At 50.4% G+C, this 12,489-nt stretch overlaps 2 protein-coding genes across 2 annotated transcripts in view; one reads left to right on the top strand and one right to left on the bottom strand.

Annotated features, from left to right (window-relative positions):
- LOC310822002 (neuropilin and tolloid-like protein 1) overlaps positions 1-801 on the bottom strand; it is a gene marked incomplete at both ends in the record, with an annotated part of 12,985 nt that extends 12,184 nt beyond the window's left edge. The window contains one exon of the mRNA XM_083694291.1: positions 405-801. Within this exon, the coding sequence (XP_083550417.1) occupies positions 405-801 (397 nt within the window). The remainder of the gene's footprint in view (positions 1-404) is intronic.
- A 2,994-nt stretch (positions 802-3,795) lies between these two features.
- Positions 3,796-4,892, top strand: LOC310821702 (cerebellin-2-like; the record flags this gene model as incomplete). The annotated part of the gene is made up of 3 exons (XM_083693850.1): positions 3,796-4,062; positions 4,230-4,349; positions 4,695-4,892. The coding sequence occupies exons 1-3, from the start codon at positions 3,811-3,813 to the stop codon at positions 4,890-4,892; spliced, it is 570 nt and encodes a 189-aa protein (XP_083549976.1). The 5' UTR covers positions 3,796-3,810.
- Positions 4,893-12,489: the final 7,597 nt, after the last annotated feature.

Below are 12,489 nucleotides of genomic sequence, written 5' to 3'. Positions count from 1 at the left end.
AGGAGCTACGGTCCACCAAGAATTTTTTTTATTCAATTCTGTGCTCCGCAAATATTCAATTCAATTCTGCATTGTATGATGTTGCAAAAGTACCTGTTGTAACCATAGGGACGACTGATGGAGATATTTGTGTCTCCTTATTGGGCGGTAGGTGTAGTTCGGTGGAGGAGGCTGGTAGAGGTAGAAATTGGAGGACGGGCTCATTGTAATGCATGGCACAGAATGAGGAATGGTATCAAAAACGCATTCCATGCATTACAATGAGCCCGTCCTCCGATTTCTACCTCCACCAGCCTCCCCTGGTGTAGTGAGACTTTATGGAGAGTACACAACAACATATGGTTCATGGCTAGACAGCGGCGGTTGGTGCCTTGGGGGTGTTGGTGTGTTAGACAGCAGGAGACAGGGGTAGTTAGACAGCAGGAGACAGGGGTAGTTAGACAGCAGGAGACAGGGGTAGTTAGACAGCAGGAGACAGGGGTAGTTAGACAGCAGGAGACAGGGATAGTTAGACAGCAGGAGACAGGGGTAGTTAGACAGCAGGAGACAGGGGTAGTTAGACAGCAGGAGACAGGGGTAGTTAGACAGCAGGAGACAGGGGTAGTTAGACAGCAGGAGACAGGGGTAGTTAGACAGCAGGAGACAGGGGTAGTTAGACAGCAGGAGACAGGGATAGTTAGACAGCAGGAGACAGGGGTAGTTAGACAGCAGGAGACAGGGGTAGTTAGACAGCAGGAGACAGGGGTAGTTAACGGCTCTGGGCAGTAAACTACAGCTTTGGCACTTGGCACAGTCTGACATCAGCTGGGGAGAGGACAGATGGAAGAAGGGGTTTATTTCTTCATGGTGTCGTCCCTCCTGTGAGAGAGAACAGTGTGAACGGTGCCCTCTCCTACGGGTGGGAGGGAGAAAACAGGATCCACTTCATTTGAACGTAAACTTTGTTTGTCTAGGTTGGTCTAGAGAGATCTGGTCCAGGATCATTCTGTGTGTTGAAGTAGCATTAACTGTCCATATCTGAGGATAATACATTTAACTGAGAACAGAATGACTGATTAAACCAAACAATGATGGTCAAAATGCCAGATACTAAGAGATGCCAGCAGGGGAGGCTGGTGGAGGTAGAAATTGGAGGACGGGCTCATTGTAATATATGGAACGGAATGAGGAATGTCTGATACTATTCCATTCCATGCATTACAATGAGCCCGTCCTCCGATTTCTACCTCCACCAGCCTCCCCTGCGGGCCAGCTGACAATGTATGTCTATGATGTTTAATGAATGTTGAAACTGCCTGTAATTCAACCAGGTCAGGTGTTTTAGGGGCAGATGATTATGGACAAGAACAATAACAATAGGTTGTCTGTTGTCTCAAATAAAATACAAAAAGACACAGCCCTGTTTTCAGACATATGATCTTGAGGACTTCTAGGCCTCTGTGTCTGTCTACTCTTCTGCAGGCCTGAGGTGGATCTGTACTGGGGAGGTCCTGAGAGGAGGGGAGGCTAGAATGACTGCAGGGGAGGCTGGTGGAGGTAGAAATCGGAGGACGGCTCATTGTAATTCATGGAATGGAATCAGTAATGGTTCGATACCATTCCTCATCGCATTCCATGCATTCCAATGAGCCCGACCTCCGACCTCTACCCCTCCACAGCCAGTGTGGTTCGTTTCATTCGGAAATTGAGAAGCGCAAGAACTTAAACATAAAAGCTGACTATAAAATGCCTGCTGTGTTTATCCAGATCCATAGCATGCAGCATGGCTGAGGAGGAAGCGGCAGCACGACTGGGATTCTCATCAGTGAAGTATAAATCCTCATCTGATTTCACCCACATGGACAGGAAGCTGCAAAGCTGGATTATTCCTCACAGTCGCGGCCCGGGGAGAAATGAGGCTGGGAGATATTACACAGACGGGGGACAAATCTGACAATATACACAATCCATCTGGTTTGAGTTCCTGTGGGGCAGATTGTTCTTGGTCAGGGGGTTTTCGGGAGAATGGGGGGAGGAGGGGGGGGGGATTTTAATTTCTGCAGACGGGAGGGTGTGTGTGTGTGTGTGGGGGGGGGGGGGGTAGGGGGGGCATAGGGGGGCAGACATGAGGGGTGGGGGTGGTGGTGGTGGTGAGGGGGTGGGAGGGGCCTGGGAGTTTAATTTCTGCAGACTGGAGGGTGTGTGTGTGTGTGGGGGGGGGGGGGGGGGGGGGGGGGCTGGAGGTTTAATTTCTGCAGACTAGATAAAATACGATGTGACAATGATACAACTAAGACAGAAATTGACCCGAATCCTCCTGACAAAGAAACAAGATGAGTGATTATTGATTTGCTTGAGTTGCGTCAGTCATTCAAACAAAAACAGGCTCTGCAAATGATTCAAAGTTGTCAGTTACGTAATTGCGATGAAAGCGGGAGGTCTCATGAGATCGCTGTCAAATCTGGATTAACAATGTGGTCTGGAGACACCTCTCTCCCCCGCCTCTAATCTCCCTGGCTGATTTCAGTCTGCCATTTGATTTTGAGTCTCACAGCTTTATTCATACGGGACATGACACGCAATCACAAAGCATCTGGTTTTGAATACACCTTATCACTCTCTATCGCTCCTTATCTCCCTTACCTCTCTAGGGAAATTAGTTTTGATTTCTTCCTGCTTGCTTACACATACAACGTCAATGCCAATAAAACGTTTAGATTTTCACTGATGTCAGTTCAATGTTATTTTTATGGAGATAATCGAAATTCCGAGATTAGTCTTGTAAGGACTTCTGAGAATTTACATAAAACAGATTTAACAAAACGTATTGTCAGACCCTGTCCATCTGATTAAATATGGTAAGCCATTGTTTCTTAATATTGACTATAGATGTCTATTGTGGCCCCATAGATTAGAGATCATAATGAAATCTGATCATATTCGGTGGTTGTATTCTTGCTCCGAAACGCGTCAGAAATAAAACATGCGGTTGCGCTCAAGAACGTGTTTTCTACATAATTACTCTAGCGCCCCCTACCGCCAACTCTCCCTCCCTGTTCTCTCCTGTTTTCCTCTTCATTTAGTTGGCTGCATATTCTCTCTCTCCATCCCCCTGTACCTGTTAGCATAGCCTTGAACCGTGAACTATAGTCTACCTGTTATCATAGCCTTGAACCCTGAACTAAATATAATAGCTGTTATCATCGCCTTGAAGTAGCTAGTAAAAAAATAAAATAATAATCCTTCTTCTAGCATTGTGACTGTCTATGGCCCTAACCCCTAACCCCTAACCCTAACCCCTAACCCCTAACCCTGGTATGAGCATTGATTACTTTATCTTATGATAGATGTTGGATAGATGATTCACTTACTAAAACAAATGTATTTGTTGTAAGTCGCTTTGGATAAAGACGTCTGTTTAATGCCATAAATGTAAATGTAAATATAAATATAAATGTAGTGTCACACGCCAGTTAGCCCCAGAGGGAAGAGACTGGGGGACAGCTTACAGATATTAACATGTTTGGAGGCAGTCTCACATAATCAAGGGATGTGCGCACACACGCACGCACGCTCACACACACGCACACACGAGAGAAAGAGAGAGAGAGAGAGAGAGAGAGAGAGAGAGAGAGAGAGAGACAGAGAGAGAGAGAGAGAGAGAGAGAGAGAGAGAGAGACAGAGAGAGAGACAGAGAGAGAGAGAGAGAGACAGAGAGAGAGACAGAGAGAGAGAGAGAGTAAGTGGATGCTGTTGGGGGACCGTGTTTGATTCAGAAACTGCAGAGTCGCTCCACATCAGAGCTCCTAGCCTCCCGTCGACCCTGTGCCATGCTAGCGTTCATCCTCCTGGGCTGGGCCGTGGTGTTCACCCTGGGGCAGAACGACACCGAGCCGGTGGTGCTGGAAGGAAAGTGTCTGGTGGTGTGCGACTCGAACCCGTCCGCCGACGGGGCGCTCACCTCCTCCTTCGGGATATCAGTCCGCGCCGGGGGGGCGAAAGTTGCCTTCTCCGCGGTCAGGGGGACCAACCATGAACCCTCCGACATGAGCAACAAATCTCTGACCATCTACTTTGACCAGGTGAGACGTGCGTAATTGTATGATTGTACTGGGTGGGGGGTGGGGGGGGTCTATTCGGTTCATAACCTTGGTTCCGATGTGGCTTAACAGTTAACAGTTCATCACACATATCAGGATCGATCAATACGATCGATTAAGAGCAGAGATATGTTGTTTTCTTGTTGCAGGTGTTGGTGAACATCGGCAACCATTTCAATCTGAAAGCGAGTGTATTCCAAGCGCCGAGGAGAGGCATTTACAGTTTTAGCTTTCATGTCGTGAAAGTTTACAACAGACAGACGATCCAGGTGAGATCTTCAAATGGTGTCTACGTTATACCTGCACTGAAATTCCGTTATAGGTTGTTGAATTGATCGTGAAACCGTAAACGTTCTTAAACGGTAGCCGTCCCATGGTTCTGAATCAGTAACAGTTTTTCTTTCTTCCTGTTTTACATAACTGTCTAATTCCAAATCCTAACCTATGGGTTAGGGCCATAGGCAGTCACAATGCGAGAAGGAATCTTTTTTTTTTTAACAGGAGAGAAACTTGTACAGGGGGTAGTGGGGGTGAAGAGGTCATTTGGGAGGATGGAGAACAATCTACACAGTTTCTTTTTTGGACCTAACTGTCGGATTTCATCCTTCCTCCAGGTGAATCTGATGCACAACGAGCACCCCGTCATCTCCGCCTTCGCCGGGGATCAGGACGTGACGCGCGAGGCGGCGAGCAACAGCGTCCTGCTGCAGCTGGAGCACGCGGACCGCCTGTCCCTGCGGCTGGAGCGCGGCGACCTGATGGGCGGGTGGAGGTACTCCACCTTCTCAGGGTTCCTGGTCTTCCCTATTTAATCACACAGGCTCAACTCACTCTCCGATGTCTGAGAAAAGCAAGCCATTTTTTAAAATATGTTTTTTAGGGCCATTTCTGCTTTATTGGGACAGAGACAGTAGAGATTGACAGGAAGGATGGGTGAGAGAGAGGAGGGATGACATGCAGGATAGGTCGAGGGAAGGAATCGAACCAGGAACCTTGCGATTATGTGGTAAGCGCATTAGTGTGCTACGCCACTAAGCACCCCAAGCAAGCCATTTAAAAAAAAATAATAATAAAGGAAAAAGTCAACGATGAACACGTGAACAATATTGCGTTTCAATGGAGTTGAATTTTCATTAGTTTTTGGCAAGGAATATGACCGAGGAATCGTTTCACCCGTCTGGACTGAGCTGAGGGAGCGGGTTTGAGGTGTTTGAGGTGTTTGAGGTGTTTGAGGTGTTTGAGGTGTTTGAGGTGTTTGAGGGGTTTGTCGTCATGCTGTTTGTGTTTTTTTATGTTGTTTTTGTTTGTTTTCTGTCTCATTCATTGGCTTCAGTCTTATGCAGATGCGTTCTGAGTGACTTGCTTCTTTACTTAATGACACGTCAGTGGAGGTCCTTTGGCTTTGTGCCATGTTGTGTTTGAATGTGAGGGGAAGTGGAGGATTCTCGTCACCGTGTGGCAGGTTCTGAACCCGCTGACGTCATTTCAAGCAGGAAACCATGGCAACAGGTGGAAGTGGGCGTTGGCCATCTTCATCATAGTTGTTGAACTGCGGTGATGACGAGGAGATTAGTAACGATGAGCAACTGTCATTGAACAAACGTCCAATATTTACAGGAACCACTTCTGACGCAGGCCTGATTTCTGCATTCTAACTGCTGCAGGGAATGGAATGTTTACAGCCTATAAAAACCTACTGTGCATTGAAAACATAAACCTGTCAATAAACACAACTGACCAGAACCTGTGTGTGTCTGTGTGTGTCTGTGACGTGTGTGTGTGTCTGTGTGTGTGTCTGTTTGTGTGTGTGTGTGTGTGTGTGTGTGTGTGTGTGTGTGTGTGTGTGTGTGTGTGTGCGCGTGTGTATGTGTGTGTGTGTCTGTGTGTGTCTGTGTGTGTCTGTGTCTGTGTGTGTCTAGTGACGTGTGTGTTTCTGTATCTGAATTTGGTCCAACATTGAACAGCATGCCTGAGGCTGAATGACCTTTCCTCCCACAGGGGGATGAGGAACGAGGACAGGAAACCTGCTGATGTCTGCTCTATTCAGAGACAACAGAAACCCTTGTGTTTGCCATGGTTATGTAGCGAGGTCCTGTTTGGGGGGGGGGCTTTTGTCTCTTCTTGTGTGTGTGTGGAGCAAGGCCAACTGGAGGTAGACTGCAGAACCCAAAAACGTCCCTCCCTCCCTCCCTCCCTCCCTCCCTCTCCTGATTCATCCATCTCAGCGGTCTCGTCTGTCCAGCCTCCACCTCTCCGCCCTGAGCCTCTCAGCTCTGGAGAACGGCGGCGGTTCGACAGGCTCTCAGTGTGAGCGCGGCGGCGGTGGCCTTTTGATGTCCGTTCCAATGCGCGGGAGGTTCCGACCGCGAGCAGCAGAGTGGCCAAGGACCAACCCAACCTGGCGTCCGGTGGCACCTGCCACATAACGCTCCGTAAACATCCCTCCCCTCAGACGCCGGAACCTCCCGTGGCTTCAACCTTTGTTGTTTGGACGGAGAAGTGCCGCATTCGAGGCGCCCAGCCGACCCTGATCCTGCACCCAGCTGACCTTACCCTGTTATTTGAGTCGGAGGGAGGGAGGGAGGGAGGGAGGGAGGTTTTTGGGTCTGCAGTCTACTATCTCCAATTCGCCTTTCTTCACACACACACAAGAAGTGTTGATAAAAAACATTCCCGACCGTCACTTGTGCTAGTTTACTGGACAGGAACGTGGCCTATAGGAAGCCATAGAAGGGTCTCCCTGCTAGCTAACATTCCTTAATATAATTAGTATTTGTTAATACGTGGAATATGTGAATACAAATAGACTATTGTAAGATTTAGATGTTGATCAGGCCAACCATTTGGAACTGGTTTTCACCCCCGCCGCCCTGCTACTGCCCAATATTGTTGTTGAGTTTCTGCTGCAAATGACTATGTCATATGTGATTCATGTGATTTATTATTATTATTATTTATTTATTTATTTAGTTTTTTGTTTGATTGTCATCGTTGAGGAGATCGCTTGCCCTAAGCAGTTCATAAAATAAAATCAACGTTGATTTGATTAGATTTTCTTACTCCTCAACTTTCTGATGACAACATGCTTCTGGATATAAACCACTGTGGGCTCGGCAGAAACTTGATTAGCCTAATTAGCATTCGCCAGGACAACAACGTAGGATGACGAGACAGCTTGTCAGGAACATGCAGACGCAGTGTCAGGTGATATAGTTGTTCTGTCTCTGCGTTACACGTCGTTAAGTTTCGGCTCCATTTGCATTCTGAAACTTACATCAAAAGACTTGGATTGTTTTTAATTGGCGTGAAATGGAGGAACGTTTACATTTCCTTCCTAGAACATCCTACCATCTGCCAAGTCTTGACCATGCACACGCACGCGCGCGCACACACACACACACACACACACACACACACACACACACACACACACACACACACACACACACCAACCACTTTACTGCACTTCTGTTTTGATAGTTATAATCTTTTTAAGTTCATACGTTTCTCCTAAAACAATACATTTCAATAAGACTCCTAAAAACTGTCATGAATAAGACAAACTTTATGTCTGGTGTTGTGTTTGTTGTTGTTTATTGTCGTCGCCCCCCCCCTACCCCCCCCTACCCCCCCTACCCCCCCCTACCCCCCTCTCCCCCCCCTACCCCCCCTACCCCCCCTCTCCCCCCCCTACCCCCCTCTCCCCCCTCTCCCCCCCCCCCCCCGGGACGGATCACAGAGGCAGGGTGTAAATAATAAATAGCGGCATCTGTTACAGGGTGGCAGTACACTCTGTCATTAACATGCAGGTCTTTATGACAACAGAGCTGCACTGTCTCCTCCTCCTCACTGTCTCCTCCTCCTCCTCCTCCTCCTCACTGTCTCCTCCTCCTCCTCACTGTCTCCTCCTCCTCCTCCTCCTCCTCCTCACTGTCTCCTCCTCCTCCTCACTGTCTCCTCCTCCTCCTCACTGTCTCCTCCTCCTCCTCCTCACTGTCTCCTCCTCCTCCTCACTGTCTCCTCCTCCTCCTCCTCACTGTCTCCTCCTCCTCCTCACTGTCTCCTCCTCCTCCTCCTCACTGTCTCCTCCTCCTCCTCACTGTCTCCTCCTCCTCCTCACTGTCTCCTCCTCCTCCTCCTCCTCCTCCTCACTGTCTCCTCCTCATCACTGTCTCCTCCTCCTCCTCACTGTCTCCTCCTCCTCCTCACTGTCTACTCCTCCTCCTCCTCCTCCTCCTCACTGTCTCCTCCTCATCACTGTCTCCTCCTCCTCCTCACTGTCTCCTCCTCCTCCTCACTGTCTACTCCTCCTCCTCACTGTCTCCTCCTCCTCCTCCTCACTGTCTCCTCCTCCTCGCTGTCTCCTCCTCCTCCTCACTGTCTCCTCCTCCTCGCTGTCTCCTCCTCCTCCTCACTGTCTCCTCCTCCTCCTCCTCACTGTCTCCTCCTCCTCGCTGTCTCCTCCTCCTCATCACTGTCTCCTCCTCCTCCTCACTGTCTCCTCCTCACTGTCTCCTCCTCCTCCTCACTGTCTCCTCCTCCTCCTCACTGTCTCCTCCTCATCACTGTCTCCTCCTCCTCCTCACTGTCTCCTCCTCACTGTCTCCTCCTCATCACTGTCTCCTCCTCCTCCTCACTGTCTCCTCCTCCTCGCTGTCTCCTCCTCCTCATCACTGTCTCCTCCTCCTCCTCACTGTCTCCTCCTCACTGTCTCCTCCTCCTCCTCACTGTCTCCTCCTCATCACTGTCTCCTCCTCCTCATCACTGTCTCCTCCTCCTCCTCACTGTCTCCTCCTCACTGTCTCCTCCTCCTCCTCCTCACTGTCTCCTCCTCCTCGCTGTCTCCTCCTCCTCCTCACTGTCTCCTCCTCACTGTCTCCTCCTCCTCCTCACTGTCTCCTCCTCCTCCTCACTGTCTCCTCCTCCTCGCTGTCTCCTCCTCCTCATCACTGTCTCCTCCTCCTCGCTGTCTCCTCCTCCTCATCACTGTCTCCTCCTCCTCACTGTCTCCTCCTCCTCATCACTGTCTCCTCCTCCTCACTGTCTCCTCCTCACTGTCTCCTCCTCCTCACTGTCTCCTCCTCACTGTCTCCTCCTCCTCACTGTCTCCTCCTCGCTGTCTCCTCCTCCTCATCACTGTCTCCTCCTCCTCACTGTCTCCTCCTCCTCCTCACTGTCTCCTCCTCGCTGTCTCCTCCTCCTCGCTGTCTCCTCCTCATCACTGTCTCCTCCTCCTCCTCACTGTCTCCTCCTCGCTGTCTCCTCCTCCTCCTCCTCGCTGTCTCCTCCTCCTCACTGTCTCCTCCTCCTCCTCACTGTCTCCTCCTCGCTGTCTCCTCCTCCTCGCTGTCTCCTCCTCATCACTGTCTCCTCCTCCTCCTCACTGTCTCCTCCTCGCTGTCTCCTCCTCCTCCTCCTCACTGTCTCCTCCTCCTCCTCACTGTCTCCTCCTCGCTGTCTCCTCCTCCTCGCTGTCTCCTCCTCATCACTGTCTCCTCCTCCTCCTCACTGTCTCCTCCTTGCTGTCTCCTCCTCATCACTGTCTCCTCCTCCTCCTCACTGTCTCCTCCTCGCTGTCTCCTCCTCCTCCTCCTCGCTGTCTCCTCCTCCTCCTCCTCACTGTCTCCTCCTCCTCACTGTCTCCTCCTGTACTGCAGTTATTGACAGAACACAAGTTGAAACACTTCTTCAATGACTTGTCTCCTCTCCTGCCCTGCCCCCACCCCCCTCTTGTCCTCTCCTGCCCTGCCCCCACCCCCCTCCTGTCCTCTCCTCTCCTGCCCCCACCCCCCTCCTGTCCTCTCCTCTCCTGCCCTGCCCCCACCCCCCTCCTGTCCGACCCTGCCCCGCCCCGCTCCCACCCCCCTCCTGTCCTCACCTGCCCTGCCCCCACCCCCCTCTTGTCCTCTCCTGCCCTGCCCCCACCCCCCTCTTGTCCTCTCCTGCCCCGCCCCGCCCCCACCCCCCTCCTGTCCTCTCCTGCCCCACTCAGCCCCGCCCCGCCCTGCCCCCACCCCCCTCCTGTCCTCTCCTGCCCCGCCCCCACCCCCCTCTTGTCCTCTCCTGCCCCCCCCACCCCGCCCCGCCACAGTCTAATGCCACTGTCCAATGACAGCACTCTCCTGTCCCTCTACGCTGTTGACTGGCAGGACTGAGGCTTCCGTGGGGTTACCTTAGTAACACAGGATCCAGAGAGGGGGACACATGTGGATGAGTGGCAGAGAGGAGAGGAAGAGAGAGAGGAGAGGATGAAAGGAAGAGGGAGAGGAGAGGATGAAAGGAAGAGGGAGAGGAGAGCAGAGGGTTAAGAAGAGGGAGAAGGAGAGGGGGAGGGAGAGATGGAGGAGAGACAGAGAGAAGCAGCTGGACGAGAGGAGAGGAGAGGAGAAGGAGAGGGAGAGGAGAGGAGGAGGGAGGGAGGAGCAGCTGGAGGACAGGGAGCGAGGAAGAGGGAGAGAGAGGGAGAGAGGGAGGGGGGAGCAGCTGGAGGAGATCTGGGATCAGAACCACTCTGTCTGCCTGCTTCATGTCCCTCCACTTCCTTGCTCTCACAGAGACATGGATTACACCAGATAACACAGCTACTCCGGCAGCCCTCTCTGATGCCTACTCCTTTTCTCATTCCCCTAGACTCTCTGGTCGAGGAGGAGGAACAGGACTCCTCATCTCACCTAAGTGGTCACATAATGTCCTTCCCCTGTCACACCTGTCCATATCCTCCTTTGAATTCCATGCTGTTTCTATCACCTCCCCTGTCAAACTTCACATTGTTGTTATCTATCGTCCACCAGGTCAGCTTGGCTACTTCTTAGATGAGATGGATGTCCTTCTCAGCTTCTTTCCCGAGGACGGCACACTGCTCACAATACTGGGTGACTTCAACATCTCCTCCGACTCGTAAGGTGGGCAATCAGCTGGACCTTGTCTTCACCAGATCCTGCCATACCTCCAACCTTACTGTTACCCCTCTTCCGGTTTCTGATCATCATTTTGTATCTTTCTCCCTTCCCCTCAAATCCTCCCCCTCCCAGTCAGTCTCTACCCACACTCTCATGTTTCTGTAAGCATCCTGCCTGGTTGAATCTCTTCCCACACTGGGAGTAGTGGAATGGCCTCTCTCCTGTGTGTATTCTCTGATGTCTCTTTAGGTGTCCTTCCTGACTGAAACTCTTCCCACACTGGGAGCAGTGGTGTGGCCTCTCTCCTGTGTGTATTCTCTGATGTCTCTTTAGGTGTCCTTCCTGACTGAAACTCTTCCCACACTGGGAGCAGTGGAATGGTTTCTCTCCTGTGTGTATTCTCTGATGTCTCTTTAGGTGTCCTTCCTGACTGAATCTCTTCCCACACTGGGAGCAGTGGTGTGGCCTCTCTCCTGTGTGTATTCTCTGGTGTGTCTTTAGGCTGCTCATACGACGAAAACTCTTTCCACACAGAAGGCAAGGTTGAGTCTTCTCTCCTCTGTGAGTCTGTGGTTGCGATTTTAGGTGAGTTGAACAAATTAAACTCTCACTGCAATCTAAACAGGGACGGGGTCTGCAAATGTGACTTCTTAAATCCTCTGGCTCATAGAAACTACTGAAGCGGTCCATGCAGTGGTGATTCTTCCGTCTTGAGCTCCTCTGCCTGTGTTGTTGATGGTTTCCTGATGCGGTGGAGCTGGGCTCGCTGTCTGAGTCTGGGTTGGAGCTCTCTCCTGTAAGGATAGGAACATATACAGGATTAGATGTCTGAGTCTGGGTTGGAGCTCTCTCCTGTAAGGATAGGAACATATACAGGATTAGATGTCTGAGTCTGGGTTGGAGCTCTCTCCTGTAAGGATAGGAACATATACAATGCATTGGGAAAGTATTCAGACCCCTTTAGTCTAAAAGCCGACAAATGAAATCTAACGTGTTGTGGAGAACCGGGACGCTGAAACGTTGGCCTTGTACCGTGCAATCAGGAAAGTATTCAGACCTTCACTTTTTCCACATTTTGTCATGTTTCAGCCTTATTCTAAAATGGATTCAATTCATTTTTTTCCCCTCATCAATCTACCCACACTACCCCGTAATGGAATTAGCAAACATTTTTAAAATCCTGTTTTGGCTTTGTCATTATGGGGTATTGTGTGTAGATTGATGAGGAAAAAAATGAACTTTTTTTTTTAGAATCAGGCTGAAACATAACAATGTGGAAAAAGTGAAGGGGTCTGAATACTTTCCGAATGCACTGTATATGATTAGAAACAACATGAGAACATTATGTGTAAAATGTTTAACTTAAGGCAGGGAGTTCTACAGAGCGGAGCCATCTAACCCTAACCCAACCCTAACCCTAACCCTAACCCAACCCTAACCCTAACCCTAAGCCTAAACCTAACCCTAACCCTAACCCTAAACCTAACCCTAAGCCTAAACCTAACCCTAA

Source organism: Argentina silus (genome assembly GCF_951799395.1).
Source record: "Argentina silus genome assembly, chromosome: 22".
Taxonomy (NCBI): Eukaryota; Metazoa; Chordata; class Actinopteri; order Argentiniformes; family Argentinidae; genus Argentina; species Argentina silus.
The sequence above is the reverse complement of the archived record's forward strand: the minus strand, read 5'-3'. Positions and strand labels throughout refer to the sequence as shown.